This window comes from Fundulus heteroclitus, chromosome 3 (assembly GCF_011125445.2).
Source record: "Fundulus heteroclitus isolate FHET01 chromosome 3, MU-UCD_Fhet_4.1, whole genome shotgun sequence".
Taxonomy (NCBI): Eukaryota; Metazoa; Chordata; class Actinopteri; order Cyprinodontiformes; family Fundulidae; genus Fundulus; species Fundulus heteroclitus.
In genome coordinates this window covers 38606831-38623088 of record NC_046363.1, presented here as the reverse complement: position 1 = coordinate 38623088, position 16258 = coordinate 38606831, and the positions used below count along the sequence as shown (strand labels likewise).

At 38.7% G+C, this 16258-nt stretch overlaps 1 protein-coding gene across 2 annotated transcripts in view; it reads left to right on the top strand.

The window, feature by feature from the left end:
* Positions 1-16258, top strand: part of agmo (alkylglycerol monooxygenase) — a 74649-nt gene that overhangs the window by 24064 nt on the left and 34327 nt on the right. For both annotated transcript variants that reach the window (XM_036135342.1, XM_021323331.2), the window contains 7 exons: positions 5099-5202; positions 6005-6100; positions 10086-10152; positions 10259-10324; positions 11158-11237; positions 11618-11752; positions 13383-13499. In XM_036135342.1, the coding sequence (XP_035991235.1) occupies positions 5099-5202; positions 6005-6100; positions 10086-10152; positions 10259-10324; positions 11158-11237; positions 11618-11752; positions 13383-13499 (665 nt within the window). The remainder of the gene's footprint in view (positions 1-5098; positions 5203-6004; positions 6101-10085; positions 10153-10258; positions 10325-11157; positions 11238-11617; positions 11753-13382; positions 13500-16258) is intronic.

Here is a 16258-nt window from a genome sequence, read left to right as displayed (position 1 = left end):
GCAGCATTATTTAGGGTAGAGTTTGTTAGTCATGTCCACTTAGTGCAGCGCTTTAGTAGAGCTGAATTTATGGAGCTCAGCAGGACTTTGGTTCCTACATTTATATGACTCTGGTTATGTAAGCATTACTGCTCACAGAGTTGAGTGGGATGTAAACAGTCTCTGTCAAAGTCTAACTGCGACGTTACATGACTGATTGTAACGTGTAGCTCCTTGATTATGTGTCATACTGCCATTCAATAGCCCAGAGTTCCAAAGTAAAACATTACATCGTTCTATAATTAAACTTCATGTGCTTTCTGTCCACAGCTTCTTTAAAAAGTTTGAATATTTGCTGTTACTATTTTATTACACTTTATGGGTCTTGACAGAAAAAGCTGTACATCCATCTAACTCTGTTCCTAAGAGCTGTCACACCACCCATCAGCAGATCCATGACGCTTCACTGTAGTTGTCCAATTTTCATCTCCCCTGTCAGCTCAACATTTAACAATCTCTGTTCAAAATATCCATTTTCCCTCCTATGCGTATCCAAACCATCTCAGCATTACTACTCTAACGTTGTTTCGACACAGCTGAACCTGAGTTCTCTAACAAAATAATTTCTAATCTTTTCAGATTTGATCTGTGTCAGTGCAAATTGTATTGTCTTCAGTTTCACTTCCTGCTGTTTTTTGTGAAAGACATTGGTTCCAAATCCAAATTTACAGAATTCACTACCAGTTTGTAAACCTTCCTGTTCACTCTTGATTCTCATTTTTTTTAATTTTTATTATTTTTTTTTTTACAAATGTTTGAAGCAGCCTGCACGCCTATGCGCTTCATTGTAAACAACGGTGGCCATGGAAGTGTTTGCTAAGCCTGAATTCAATCATTTAGAAGGCTGTATGTTTGGCAGCGTTGTGTATATTTACCACAAAGTTGCACTTCAGACTGTCTGACAAAGTCCAGTTAAGAAAATAAAAATCATTAAATCATGAAATGTTGCTTGTATAGCAGGGTGTAATGAATGGCTTTTTAAGTTGCTTTTTGCACCACAGAAAACACCACCTATAACTGTTAGTATGGCTAATGCTTTTAGGTGATACTGGATACTTGGATAACTTCAGTAATGGTAGAAGTTGTGTGAATTTAGTCATTTAAGACACGTGGAAATCTGATTTTAATATTTAAATCACTGTTAACCTTGTTTTGTCACAATGAGGCACATAAAATGTCCTGTATCACTTGGGGATACCGAGTTGCTTCAATAATTCCTTTTGGAGGTCAACTTTCTGAGTTTTTCTGAAATATTACAAACAATCTCTTACATGTTGCGAAACTGAGCTGAGCCAGAGGCTAAACGAAGCGACTTTCCCCTTCCTCAGAGTGGTTCAAAAACTGGTAGCAGCACCTCTGCAAGCCGTGCAGAGCTCTTCCCAAGCAAATGCCATAGCTGTGACCGCAAATAGCCTTCATAGGCCCGATACGAGGACAGCGCTGAGTGCAGCCGCACCGGAGACCGGGCAGGGATTTCCCAGAGTGCCTGAGTCCAAAATGAGCGCCGTTCCCCAGCTTTTGTTTTGAAGCTAAAACCTGAAGCTAGCACTAACAGGCCATAAAACTGTTAACATGTTTATAGGTCGTTATTGTTTTAATGCTACCGCTAAGTTGAGCTGGTATTCACAGAACAATACCTGACAGCCTCAGGATTATTTGATTAAATATTGAGTGACTCGAATGCATTAAATTGCACAATACATATTTTCCTTAAGGGCCGTGTATGGTTCCATAAACGTCTTTCACCTGATTAGCATCCACTCATCCTTGTTATTCCCTAGAGACCCCGTGTTAAAGATCACTGGAGACCTGTCTTCTGTAGCTCTTTGCTCTTGCTGGGAATTTTGGCTCCGTGGCATTGGTTCTCATCATTAATAGGGCTTCCCTCCTGAATAAGCCCAGCCAAACTATGCAGTGTCCCGCCGCTTCCTCAGATGAGGACTTGAGTCTGCAGTGAAGCTTAGCTGTTTCAACTTCCTGTCAACGACAACAAACATCAATCTTAGCCACCCTTAGTCCTATACCCTGCCAAGCGTGACTCCAGTGAAGTGAAAAATTGCAAATGCCGTAGGCTGCTGGAATTAAACAAAGGCTGGATTATCCTTGCAGTATGTCCCGTAGTGGGACTATTCATCTTGGAATCCCCAAAAGTTCAGAGCGGAAGAAATATCGTAATTTTTGTTCTTGGCTGCTGTTGATCCAGTCAGTTTTCTTCCCTCTTGCTCTACCACACGTAGACTTTCTCTAAAGAAATGTAAACTGCATCTAAATGTCAAAGAAAGTTTTAAAAAAAGATTCCAACTTTCCATTTTTATTCTTTCCCTCAATAAAACCACACCATTTAGCCACTGTGTGTTATACCTCTAATAACAATCTTTGTGACTTTTATCCAGTCACACCTGCTAAAATCCAGTCATAACACTTAAATAAGAAAGGTGTGAAGTAACATTCAGGAGCAGTAGCTTTCACTTAGGGTGTCCAAAACACTTGAGGAATTAAAACTCAGCTATACTTATTAAACCATGAACAGACGTATGGGGGCATGTCTCCTCTTTCCAAACACTCACCTTCATTTCTCAGCTGTGTGTTTGTTCAGGTGTTGCATACCCACCACACAAGGTTTTATGACTGCTGGGTGCTTTACAGTTTTCAAGTTTATGAAACAGAAAGAAAATAGGCACTCAGGACATGGCTTTAAATATTATTGTCAGAGTAATAGAAGGTTGGGAAAACTTTTTTTCTGTGTGATGTTGCATGTGCTCTGTATCACGGTAAATGTGTTTTTTTTAGGAATCAACCAAAGTACAATTTTAAGATTTGACTGCATAGAAAAAGAACACAAAGATTTCATAGTAGCATAGCTTAAAACAAAAAGTGAAAATTTTTTAAATATTAAATCAAAAGTTCTGTGGTAAAAATACTTCTTGTTCTAAATATAACTTCTATTCAGTTTTAGTCTTTGGCTACGTCCACACTACAGGGAAATGCGACCCAAATCTGATCTAGATCAGATGACCGTTTACACTGAGCCTGGTTCTGCTGGAGGTTTTCTTTCCCGTTAAATGGGGAGTTTTTCTTTCCACTGTCGCTTCATGCTTGCTCGGTATGAGGGATTGCTGCAAAGCCATCAACAATGCAGACAACTCTCCCTGTAGCTCTACGCTCTTTCAGGAGGAGTGAATGCTGCTTATCAAGACTTTGATGCAATCAACTGGGTTCCCTTATATAGGAAATGTTTTCACCAATTTGTATAATCTGATTGAATTTGACTTTGGAAAGTGCCATGAGATGACATGTTTCATGAATTGGCGCTATATAAATAAAATTTAATCAAATTTAATTGAATCTTTTAGTCCATATGCGACCCATATCTGTCTTTTTCACGGTAGTGTGAACGGTGCAATTCCGATTTTTTACCCCAAAGAAAGTCCGATTTGTGCCACTTCCATATGTGCTGCTAATTCGGATACGTATTGGATTTCTTACAAAGCGTTTGCAGTCTGAACGGTCACGTCACATTTTATCCCTCACTCTCCTGATGTTAGTTAATTATCAGCAAATTCCAAGAACGCTGTTTATTTCACAATAAAACATGCTAACTTCCATGCATTTTTGACATGTATGTTTTGTATAATAGGCAAAACACATTGGTGATGTATGACCTGTCAAAGAGATACTATACGCCACGTTGGCACATTATTAATCTGTACTCATCTTTAAGAAGCCTTGAAGTTAGGTTGCCTATAGGTGTAAACACATGGAAGCAACTTGCCAGAGCCAAGAAAGTAGCAACTTAAGTTGAGAAAGTAACATTTACCTTAACTGTGACCTTTTGTCTCAGATTCTTCTGACCTAAAACAACCAAAATGCTTCCTAGAAGTATCTTACAGAATCAGACAATTTATAAAGACATACCATTCACAGACAGGTGTCTCTTGGCAGTTGAGAAGATGTAACAACAGGACAGTCTACACAGACTACCAACGCTTAGCATGATGCTAATTTGATTTGAAAATCCTGTAGGGACACTAGCGCTATAAGTGTCATATTTTTTCCTCAGATTTTCTCAATCTTGAACCAAAATGCCTCCTAGAAGTATCTTACCCAACACCTTCTAAGAACATAACACAGACAAATGTTTCTAGGCAGTTGATAAGATAGAAACGTAGCTCATGAACTCTCTCTAAGGTATCCCTGCATATTTGCTGGTTGTGCTTGTGCAGGAGGCTCCACTTCTTCAACTTTTGGGTCTGACTCAGGGTCAAAGATGTTCTGTTTTACCATTGTGCATCTGTATGCAGCCACTTTCACATGAGTAGTATAAACATTGAGTTGGGTGTGGGGGTGGCCAACTATATCTTATTTGCATAAAATAAAACTAAAATGCAGCACTCAAAACGGTTCCCTCTAAAAGGCACATAAAATTGGTGAAACTGAGGTGTATTTTGAATGTGTTGAATGTGTTAGCTTTTAATGCTTCTTGGATATTGGCATTGTGGCTCAGCTGCATTAGAAGGTAACGTTTCTCTGTTAAACGGCAGCAGAAGCAGAAGTGGGATGTAAGGTGCCAGAAAGCACAGGCCAGGCGGGGTGGTCCGGAAATGGCTTGGGGATCCAGTGAAACTTAACAAGCATGTTCCTGTTGGATGTTAAAATGAAGTGTAACACAGATATATTAATGTAGCAAGTATCACAACACAGGAGAGGAATGCAAACTGGAGCTCTGGGACGTCAAGCTGGATGCTAACCAACTGCAGTCATATACCCGTGGAGCCGTAATGGCTGAAACCCCTCCACCAGTCCCACAAGGCCAGCCGATCTCAAGCGTTAGGTTTTCAGAACAGCTGGCTAGGAGTGTTTTTAAAATGACTCCTTCTGAGGCCGGAGGTGTATAGTTACTCATCTAGGGAAGCAGTGAGGCTGTGTGTTGGGATAAATCACTTGGTTCCATGCATGACTCTCAGATAAAAAAGTTATTCTGCTGCTATTATGAGTGTGAATGAACGGATAAGCTCATTTATGTTCTGATGTTTTCTGTGTGTAATTTTTCTTTTCTTAGAGGTGGCCATCCTTTGGGCTGCTCACCAGGTCCACCACAGTTCAGAGTACTACAACCTGACCACCGCACTCAGACAGTCGCTCACCCAGCAGTTTACCTCTTGGGTAAGACCATTTATATATACTCTTCAAGTACAATTTAGCAAATTCAACAAGTAACTTATCAGATTATTAAGCATTGTCCTTGTGGCCTATAGACCGCCCACTTTCCTCCAACAGATGTTAATTGTTCTCCAGGAGCAAATCAATGAGTCACATTGTTGCACTAAATGACGTGTTCCTTTCATTACTCTAATCACACATGCTGTAGTTTAATTATGTGTTGCTGTAAACGCTCACTAAAGCGCCAAATCTACTAACAATGAAAGACTCAAACAATTGCTCCTTTTTGAACGATGCTTAAAAATCTTTGCTTCCATCTGAGTGATGTTCATAGGACTTCAAAATATTCTATAGCAGTTCTGAATCTGCACTGAGCCAGACCTACCTACCTACGAGAGCATGTAGTCATACTGATAGTTTTCTGTACAGCCCCCTTGGTTCAGTGTGTACCTGTAGCAAAAGTGTTGTTATGAATTTTATCACAAGCAGAGTGCTTACGGCTGAAACTGAAGTCTGAAATTAAGGGATCCGCCGGGCAACAACTGAAACCTAAACAAATGGCCACTGTAGAAATGTATGCAATAGAATACTGAAAAATTGTTTCTGTAAAAAGGAACTGAGTCTGTACATGTATAATAGCTTTACTAAAACTGTGTAGGCTGCTTTTTAAGTGATCCTGCCCTGAAGTAGCTATGTTTTAGTTAGACTTTCTCAGTCACAGATTATGAACAATATAAAACAAATGTTTTATTGCTTATGAGAGTTTGATACAGGCCGTTCTGTTTGTCTCTTTCGTGCTCTTTAGATCTTCTACCTTCCCATGGCTCTGGCTGTTCCTCCGTCCATCTTTGCTGTTCACATACAGTTAAACCTTCTGTACCAGTTCTGGATTCACACTGAGGTAACCGTCATGTCATGTGCTGTTAAATCAGTAAATAAACTTGTCTGTGGATTTTTTTTTTTAAATTGAGAAATCCAGCAGTGTACAATTTACGCATATTTGAGCAATTCTTATATCAAAATAAAACTTACAACTAGTCAGATCAAGGCACCCGATGGAGCAGATTTCAATGGAAAACCCCAACAACTCAAACTAAAGTTTCATACAAGTCCATATCAATGTCGTATTTGTGGGTTTAAACCTATATACACTCTCTTCTTAGACTGTTGTTTGTTTTTGTCACTATTTTCCAGCAGAAAATCCGTTACAATGTAAAAGTGCATGTGCTGAGGCTGCCGATTGTATCAGATCCTCTGAGACTTTTCAGTCTGCTAATATAACTCCAAGGTGGTTGATATACGCTACAAGATCACTCGTCTCAACCTTAATCTCCCTTTACACTACTGAGACCACACGCAACCTCGAAAATCTACCTAAATGCTTTCTGCTTGGTCTTGGAGAAATATTTTGGTCTTCTGGGGTGCATTATATGCAATGGACTGTGTAGCAGCTTCCTGACTTGCGACATAGTGGTGATTTATTATTGTGGTAGCAGCATATCTTGGTCCTGGATGCTATTTACAATCCTTTTAAAAAGAAAGGCATCAACTTTAGGAAGGAAGAGGATGAGGAGATGGAAAAGTACAATCACTGGTCTAACCTGAATTCTCTTAAAGGGGCCATGACAACAAATTTCATTTTTCTGAGGTTTTGGGGGGTATAACATGGTCTCTTGTGCACTGACAAAGCCGTGTTAATGTCTACAATGAATACCAAAGGACCTGCTCAGGGGCAGTCAGCTTTGTTAATTGGCTCAAAAATGGTCAGATCAGGAAATGGGTTGTCTTTCTGCGTAATTCATATTCTCCAATCAGAGCACATCATCAAGCATAGGCCTTTTCAAACCCTCTGTCTTGAATCACAGCACCAGTTTAAAGGTTGTCAGACAGTTTAAAGCCTTTGGTCCAAATATGGTTGTAGCCGATCACAGTGAACTTGGTAAAGCTGCATATCATTACAGCAACCAAGCAATTTGTTTTTATGACATTCTCTGGATAACTTACATATGCAGCAATATCTACTACATGAAATGGCAGTAATTTCATGGCACCTTTAATTCTGCCAATGACCTAATGACACTATTGATTGTTTTTCCCCCTCCTAAGCAAGGCCGAAAGTGAAGAATCCTTCAAATATATAGAGAAATATTCCTCAAAATCCTATGAAGCATTTTGTAGCAGATGTGATACATGATGTACTGTGGTAGGTTAGCAAGAGGAGCAGAGGGCGGAAATCTGTTTGGCAAATGCAAAGATAGCATTAGGAGTACTATTCCCACTACAATAAAGAATTGCCTTCCCCCATTTTCTGTGATGCAGCTGATTTTGAGCCATTGTAGGGTTTGTGGAGATCATAATTTATTTAACGTTAATATGAATGTTAATTAGTTGTTCAGGAGGTGTGTGGGACATGAAGGTGGACTGAGGTCTTACTGACGGAGTTACTGTATATCTCAGGGTTATCCTGGCAACACCTCCCATGATTGCTCAAGTCTGCAGTTCCTCAAATATTTCTGAGATGATTAAAATGCATTTATTTAGGTCTTCAGTTGACGTTATATTTGCAATCAACTGAAATACCACATTTTTATTTATTTATTTTTTTAGAGTGGTCTTGTCCACACAGTATGACTTTAAACATGTGGGAGTCATGGACATTCTCAAGCAAAAAAGGACATTTGCTTACTGTGCAGCACTGCCGTGTGAATGTACCCGCGTACTTCCTGTTGCTATGCAGGGTTAATATTTAACTCAAAAGTCTTTAAAGTTATCTCTCTTCTTGTGCCAGTTCTAATTCGTCATTTAAGTCAGGCTTTTTCGTCTCGGCGCTGCAGTGTGGAACCTGTGTTCAATAAAAAATAATGAGATTTTATGAAAGATTCCAAACAGAAGCACGACCACTCTGTCTGCCTTTAAAGTGACTGGGAATATCACTTTTACAATCCCCACGATCATTACAGGCAGTGAGAGGATTTGGAACGCTCTCCATATTTTAGTGGACTATTAGTTAAAACAGTCGTAATAGTCACAATTTTCTCACAGGATGTAATTTATACCTCCTTTATAGAGTTTTTTTTTTTTCACGTAAATTTACTGGCAGGCTATTGGCCGCAGCTTCAGAGCTGAAGTGAAGTAGTTCTCTTTGATTTAAGATAAACTCTCACGCTCAGCTGCCAGACACCAGTCGATACATGGAAATAATGAATCGTTGAGACATTCTGTCCCGCCTGCACATGTATCCAGACCGAGAGATCAGATCATGTAAGTAAGTTCAGACCAAGCGAGGAATATAAACCGGGCTAAATATGTCTTGTGCAGCTGCTGTAAACTAAAATGAGTGATTGAAGTTGATATTGTGGAACAAAAAAAACTATTAAAGTTAAATTAGGTGTCAGACCCTCGTTTGCAGTGAGCCTCATTTGGGTGAGGTCTGCATGGACGTGTTTATCACTTTAATATGAACAATGTTTGGCTTTATTGCTAGCTGTTGTGTTTGCAGGATCATAATGTACTGGACTGAGGAATGAACCAGCTGCGTTTTTGTTGAATGAGGATGACAAATCTTGCCTTGGACATTATTAATGCTTACACTATTTGTCTTTTCTGTGGATTTGCTTGGCAATACTTGCATAAACAAGAGACATCAATGTTTACTGCCAAATTACAAAGGAATTTTAAGTGTATTTGATTTGCTTCTCATTGTCAGGTAAAAAAAAAAAACATAGTTTTCACAGTTCTGGCAACATTTTTGTGCATAAAAACATAACAAATGTAATTCTGACTTCCAAAGCAACTGACTTTTTGATCCTTTAATGTCCAATCTGCCACTAAGAAAACATTATTCCAGTCCATCTTAAACCAAAAACTCCAGAATTTAACACCCAGTGTTACACTTACTGCCTCCTGATTTGTTAGATATGATGGTAAAATATGTCATAGTATCATGGAATTTTAATTGAGGGAAATTTAGGTTGATTTGATTACATCTTTCTTCTTGCCGTGAAAAGAGTTTAGATGCAAAATCTAAACTTTTTAATGCTAAATCCTATATAAATGCTTGAAATTCTACTTAAGTTTAGGAAATTTATATATAATGATATAGCTATGGAAAAGACAATGGACCACTCCCATTTTAAACCTGATATCTTTATCTACATTGTATTGCAGCCATTTTTTCTTCTGTTATCTGTTGAATGCCAACACAAGCATACGTCATATCTAATGAGGTTCTGATTAGGTGAACCCAGCAGCAACTCCAGGCTGATGGTAGATATGCCAATAGGCATAAACCTCTGTCATTTAATGACAGTGTCATTGCACCAGATGCAGCTTTCTGAAAGGACCCTAAATTAAAATATTAGTGTTGTGTTATTTGAAGACGGATATAAGCTTGTTTTCTTGTTCTATTTAAGGTATGAATATGCTTCATTTTAGACCATTTGTCATTTTATGCTAATAAATGTTCACAATTATAACTTGGAATTTGAGAGACATGTCAGTAGTTTAAAGAGGAAAAACAAAAATATGACATCTGCCATATCTGATGCTTTGTTTTGTGTAATTCATATATGTTTTGATGAAACCAACTGTTTCAGTGAAAATATATATAAATATCCAAGTGCAAGAATTAAACTTGAACAACAGCAGCAATATTTCCATTTATTTTATTTTTTGGGAAATAGCATCAGTTGAAAACTTTCTGTTTAAAGAGAAACGGAGTGTTTTATAGGACAATTATGCACTTTTTGAAGTGGGAGATCTGCTCTTTCACAGTACAGTGCCTCTTGTTAAAATGTAATTACCAGTGTATTTATATTCAAAGGTATGACAATTTATGTAAAAGTAATGAAATATCATAAATGTGAAATATACTTAATATTTTCCAGTTAATCAGAGACCTTGGGCCTCTAGAATGGGTCTTCAACACACCTAAACATCACAGAGTTCATCACGGTGAGTGCAAAAACTACATCATGCGTGTGACAAAATTAGCCCGATTGATAATTATGTGATAAAAATCCTCCGACGATATTAACGTCACAAAGTTTAACTTCAACAGGAAGGAACTTGTATTGCATTGACAAGAACTACGGAGGGATTCTTATTATCTGGGACAGATTGTTTGGTAAGACAAATTATCATATTTCTTTACTTGATTGCCCATTACCTCCTACTTTGACATTCTGAATGTTAATAAATGCTCCTTTCTTTATTATTATGTTTACTTTTTGTCATGGTTTTAGCTCAATGTACTGCTTATCATTTTAAAGTGTTATTACAGCTTATTGGTTGTATATCTGTGTTCTGATGTGTGTATCTGTAGTACTGGTGGATCACATGATGCTTAGGCCTGTCACAATAAATACAATAAATCTTCCTAAAAATGTTTGCGATAAACCATGATATTGTCATTGGAGGCCTTTTTCAACTTATATGATAACGGCATAATAATGCAGGTATACCCTTGCTTTTCAAACTAGTGTTTCTCTAGCTCTCCCTGGTGAGGCTCTCATATTTGCCTACCTGACACACAATGTACCTCGAGGAAACGAAAAGGGAGGAGTGAGCAGACACCGATGCACCGACCGAAACCTTTTGTTATCCAGTCTCATACAGAGGAAAGGGAAGCAAGGGGAAAAAAAGCAAGCATGCATACACAAATTATCGAGCTTCTTTTAATTAATCATGTGATTTAAATGTATCGTACGATTAATTGATTTATTGATTATGGTGACAGCCCTAATGATGCTTAATGGGAACTGTGAGTTTGTGTATGATCCATCACTTGAACGGAAGCTAAACGTGAGGCGAAGCGGTTGGGGAAAGATTTCTAGTGTACTTCACTCTGAAATCCCATCCATTGGTTTCCCTTTTTCTAGCTGCAGACTGTTCTGAGATGGATGATAAAGGAATTAATGTATATTTTCAATCTCCATTTGTTCTGCATGTGTTCCTCAGGTACTTTTGCTGCAGAGTCAGATAAAGTCATATATGGCCTGGTGTTCCCCATCAAGACATTTGAAATCCTCTACGTTCAGGTTAGTCCTCCATCGTTTCTGTGGCCACAGCAAGCCGTGCTTCTGTCAAGCAGCCCATCTGATAATGAGCATCTTCTATAGTGAAGTTTGAGCTCACGTTGCCTCTAATGGCTCTGAGGCCTTTTTAAAACCCTAACATTATTACTCTATTCCAAACAAACTGCCCAGCTGAGGTGAAAGAGGCCAATAAAAATAAAATACCAGGTGGATGTTATAATTTCTGTTGTTGCCCGCACTGTTGGCAGAGCGCAGCATGAGCAATGTTCCGCCGACTGACAGCAGAATCGCTGCAGATGGAGATTAATTGTCGCCGCTCTCTGTTAGGTTGCATTTCAGGTAAATGTTTTCTTGTAGCTGAAATCAGTTTCTCTTTCTTGCAGTTGCACTACTATGTATATTTGTGGAAGAAATCCAGACCTTACAAAACAGTCAGTGACAAAGTGTCAACTTTCATCAAAGGCCCGAGCTGGAAACCTGGTAAACCCCGTCTCGGCGACCACGTCGACAATCCCAAGGTTTGCAACGTACTTAACAAACAACCAAGAAAAAAACCAAAAAAAAAAAAACCCTCAGGCTTCATTACCAATCATTCTGACACACAGAAAACACAGGCTGGAATGACTCAGAGCATTCTTTCTTGAAGGATTCATATATTTTACAAGTTTTACAAGAAACTGCCACATGAAATAAAAGCTGCACGGCCTCTGTAAAGGCGTCACAATAACTTCAGCTTCAGCATCTTTAAACAGAGTTCGCGGGACTAAAACCGCATGCAGTAAACTGTAAAAGTGTGTGTGTGTGTGTGTGTGTGTTAAAGCAGAAAAAAATAAAGGTTCCAGTTGAATGCTTCAGTGGTTTGCTTTGAAACAAGCTCTTTGGTGTCACACATTTGTCCCACAAGCGAACAAACAAAAACCTCTCCCACTTTTCATCCAGCTGATCCCTTTAAAGTCAGTAGAGACATTCTGCGTTTGGGAGAAGTTGAAACTTTAGTCAAATATCTTGGCTTTCTGAAGGTGATTTTTTTTCTTCTTTTCTTTAGGATGAGGGTAGGGAAGGAAAGTGAGGAGACTGTGTTACAATGAAGGGTTGTGTGCGTGTCTTACTGTTGAGAAGAAGCAGAGCTTGAGGCTGGAATACCTACACAGTTGGAATGGGATGTGGGGGGAAGCCACCGCATATGATGGTTCGGCTCTTCAAGATCACGGGAAAATCCCGGAATTACAGGACAGGCTGCAGGCCCTTGTTTTTTGGTTACATTGTTGAACCGTTTTACTCTGAAATGATTGCAGTTTTATCATAAGACCCTAGGGATTCATTACTTATTGAGGTATACCAGTAAACCCCATTTAATAGAACACAAGAAGCTAATTGGGCTGAAAAGTATCTGGTGGTTTTAACCTGCTGTTCCTGAGTAAATGTTGAAAACGGTACCTGATGAAAAACAATAGAAACAAAGCAGAGCCAAGCCGAGTTGACACTAAGTTTTTTTTGTCCTCTATTAATCCAGCCACCAACCAATCAGTCGAGCTGAGAGTCCCCGTCATCTCGTCAGGCCACGAAACTTTACAAATCATGCTTCAGCTATTTCTTGCCCCTTTTGTAGACGTTTCAACATGTGTCTTGGCTTAAAATTGGCTTAACAGCATATGGTTTAAAAACCTTTGAAAGCTGAAATACATAAATATGTTCATGTACATCGATATTGCATGGTCAGGTTAAGGCACATGCTTATTGGATTATGAGTTAATGGAAGATAATGTATTTATAAAGAAATGGTTTAAGCATTAAAATCAAGGTTCCCACACCGACTGTAGAAGCATGGGAAAGTATGGATCTCATTTAAGTATTTTCCCCGTGAATAGGTATGGAAATGACAGTCGAGTATGGAATTATTGTTGTAATAAATGTATATTAAAACAATACTTTATTCCATTTTGTAGAACGTAGTTAAGATAACCTGAAGGTAAAGTATTTCAAAAGTCTTGATGGGGAAACACCAGGCCACTTTAATATTAAACTTTATATTGAGGGCAAGAGTCTCTGGAGATTTGGGCACAGAAAAGTAAAATATTTTTGACCCGACAACTGTGTTACAGTGTTTTCACTAAATCTGTTTCTTTTTTTTTTTTTTTTTTGGGTCAGGTAACCGGAAAAGAAGTTCCTCACGATCCCAACTGGTCCCTGTCTTTTCAAGTTTATGTCGCCGTACATTTCCTACTGGTGCTATGGACTTACCACGAGTTGTTTGAAAGCAAAATGGTATGTATCCCTCACTTTCACATGTTATTTAAAACTTAATTTAGAAGCAAGAGCTATGTCAAACCAGTGCCAGATTCTTATGTTACTGATAGAAAGCATGCGATGGTAAGTAAAGGTGGTTTATTTTGCCTGAGCTCTGTATGTTTGTTTGCCAACATTATTTAATCCAATTAAATAGTTTGTTGTGGCTTCTCTTATGGTGGAGTCGAGTCCCGTACTTATCTGACATTAAAAGACCAACTCAGCCTAACATCATGACAGGATGACGGATCGGCATTCCCTTTCAAAACAACCTTTGTCTATTATTTTCCACTCGACAAGCCAAGAGACCCCCTTCCTCCTGCCCGAGGAAAGAAAAGGGGAAGCAGGTCTCCTCAGGAGTTATCTTTGGAAGCTTTTTTTCCCCCTACAGGCATAGTTTTGGTTAGCCCAAAAGTGCCGTCACGCCCATCCTCTTTAAAACTCCAAAATAAAATGTCCTGTCTTTTCCTTCTCTGATCGGTACCTCTACGGGGCTCTTACACTTGTGGTCCCCTTTCAAAACACACACACACACACACATACGTCTTCTCCTCTGAGCTGAGGTTTCCCCTCCCTGTTGGCGAATGAAACGCCAGCTGGTGGTCCAGCAGTGAACACAAATGCCTTAATTGTCGAGTCAACCATTTCCCAACCCAAATAGCCTTCAGGATACAGCAATCAGGACTTGGAGGGGAAAATAACAAAGTGAGCTCCCTGGCCAAACAATAAATCATGTCACTGTTACGTATTTATACCCACATGTTCCCAAGCCGGTTATTTAGTCTGACAATTGATGATACGCTGTTGGACAGTATATGGGCTCTGCGTTAATTCAGAGCCATAAAAACAAGCGAAGCCGCTCTTCAATTACATCATCGTTAGGTCAACGTTCGTGCTTTATTACAGGTTTGATCAACAGACGCTATTAAAGTGTTAACTGTAGGTTTTTATTACTGGAAATATTATTAAGTTGATATAATTTAATACAGTATTTTTAGGTGTCTTTAATCGACTTCAGGGTTTCTGAAGTCCAAGATGCATTTTAAGTTTCTTGCTTTTAGCGCAGACCACAATGAGTCTTTTAACATTAATCTAAAATCTAACACACAGGCATCACTTTCAAGATAATGAAACAATGTAAAGGGAATGTTATGTTTGATTTTATTTAATTTTTTTTACATATGAATAAAACAATTTCAAGTTTAAATGTATGTATGCCCTTCAGAATAATCAGCTGAAAAATCGTTATTGGCGTTACAGCAGTGAAGTCCTTTTAATAATTGCCGAGCAGCTTTTTCCGTGTTCCCACTGGTATTTCCATTATTTATCTGTGGTGATGAGCTCCAAGTCTTTGAATGTGGAAGGCCTCCTTGCCACCAGATTTTGGCTTCCTCCACAGAGTCTCTGAAGTCGAGGCTCTAGCTGGGCCACTCCAAAACATTAATACTATTTCCAGTCAGAAGAAACATGTTGGTGAGAAAACGTTAAGCCTAAATTTGCCAGGGATATGAATAATTTTGGAGCTTAGTTGTCAGTCTGTCTGTGTGTCTGCCGCAATGATTAAAGAAGAGTCACTGGGTTTATAAATGCAGTATTGGCAGCTGTTTAATGCATCCACTTGTGAAAAACCTTTGTCAATGTAGAGTAACCAACTTGAAATAGTCTTGAAACAAGTAACCCTTCCAAGGTTTATTGGCCGTAATAATTGCTTCTCTAATCGTGGATGCGTTTCACCTTGGCCTCATGTTGTGTATTTATGCTCCAGAGTAGCAAACTGCCAAAACTCTTGCTTTCAAAGGAGTTGTTAGAGTGATGGTTAAGCATTTATTCAGGTGCATTTGATCAGCTGCATCCAGCTCCCAACAGGCAGGTTAGTTGGACACTTAAGGGACCATTCTGCTTGCCATCAGTGAGCACTGCTGTGCAGCAAGGTTGTCTTTGGTTTGAATACCAATGCCTGGGGTCTTGCTGCGTGGAGTTTGCGTGTTCTCGTGCATGCATTGGTTGTCTTCGGTTTGTCCTGCTTCATTCAGCAATCTAAAAATAGAAGTTCATTTGTATCTCTAAATGTACCATAAACAACAATGCATGTGAGTGCATAGTTTGTTCTGTTTGCCTCTGTGTTCCCCCGACAGACCTGTCCAGGGTAGCCCTTCCCAATGACCAATGGAGACACGCACCATTGACAGTGTATGAAAGATGAAATTCCTGCACTATTTGATTTTTTTTTTTATAATTATTTAAAGGAATTTAAAAACTGGTGATATGTCAACATGAGAAAACCTGTATGGTTTTAAAAATGTTGACATGTATCAGACCCTGATACACATGATACGTTTTAAACCTTTAGAATACCTAATACATTTCTTTTTGAACACTTTTGCATTTTTCTTAATTTTCTTCTTCTTACTTTGTTCATTTCATTTCTTTTTTTTAGTTTCATTTATGCATCGAAATATGCAGTTTATTAATAAACTACATACATTTGTATCATTTATTTTATAACTAGTTAAAGTCTACTGCAGTAATTTTGCAAGAAACTGAGTTATATTTAGTTGTAAATGATTTCTAAGTGTTGCTGTTTCCTTTTATCTGTCACACTTTAAACAGTTGGCACAAAATGAATGACAGATTAATTTCTCTGCGTAATAATTTACAACTTTAAGGCAGCAAAATCTGAGCTGACACTCTTGCTACTTACACTGGCTACTGAGACTGTGTTTTTAGTGTAACTTACT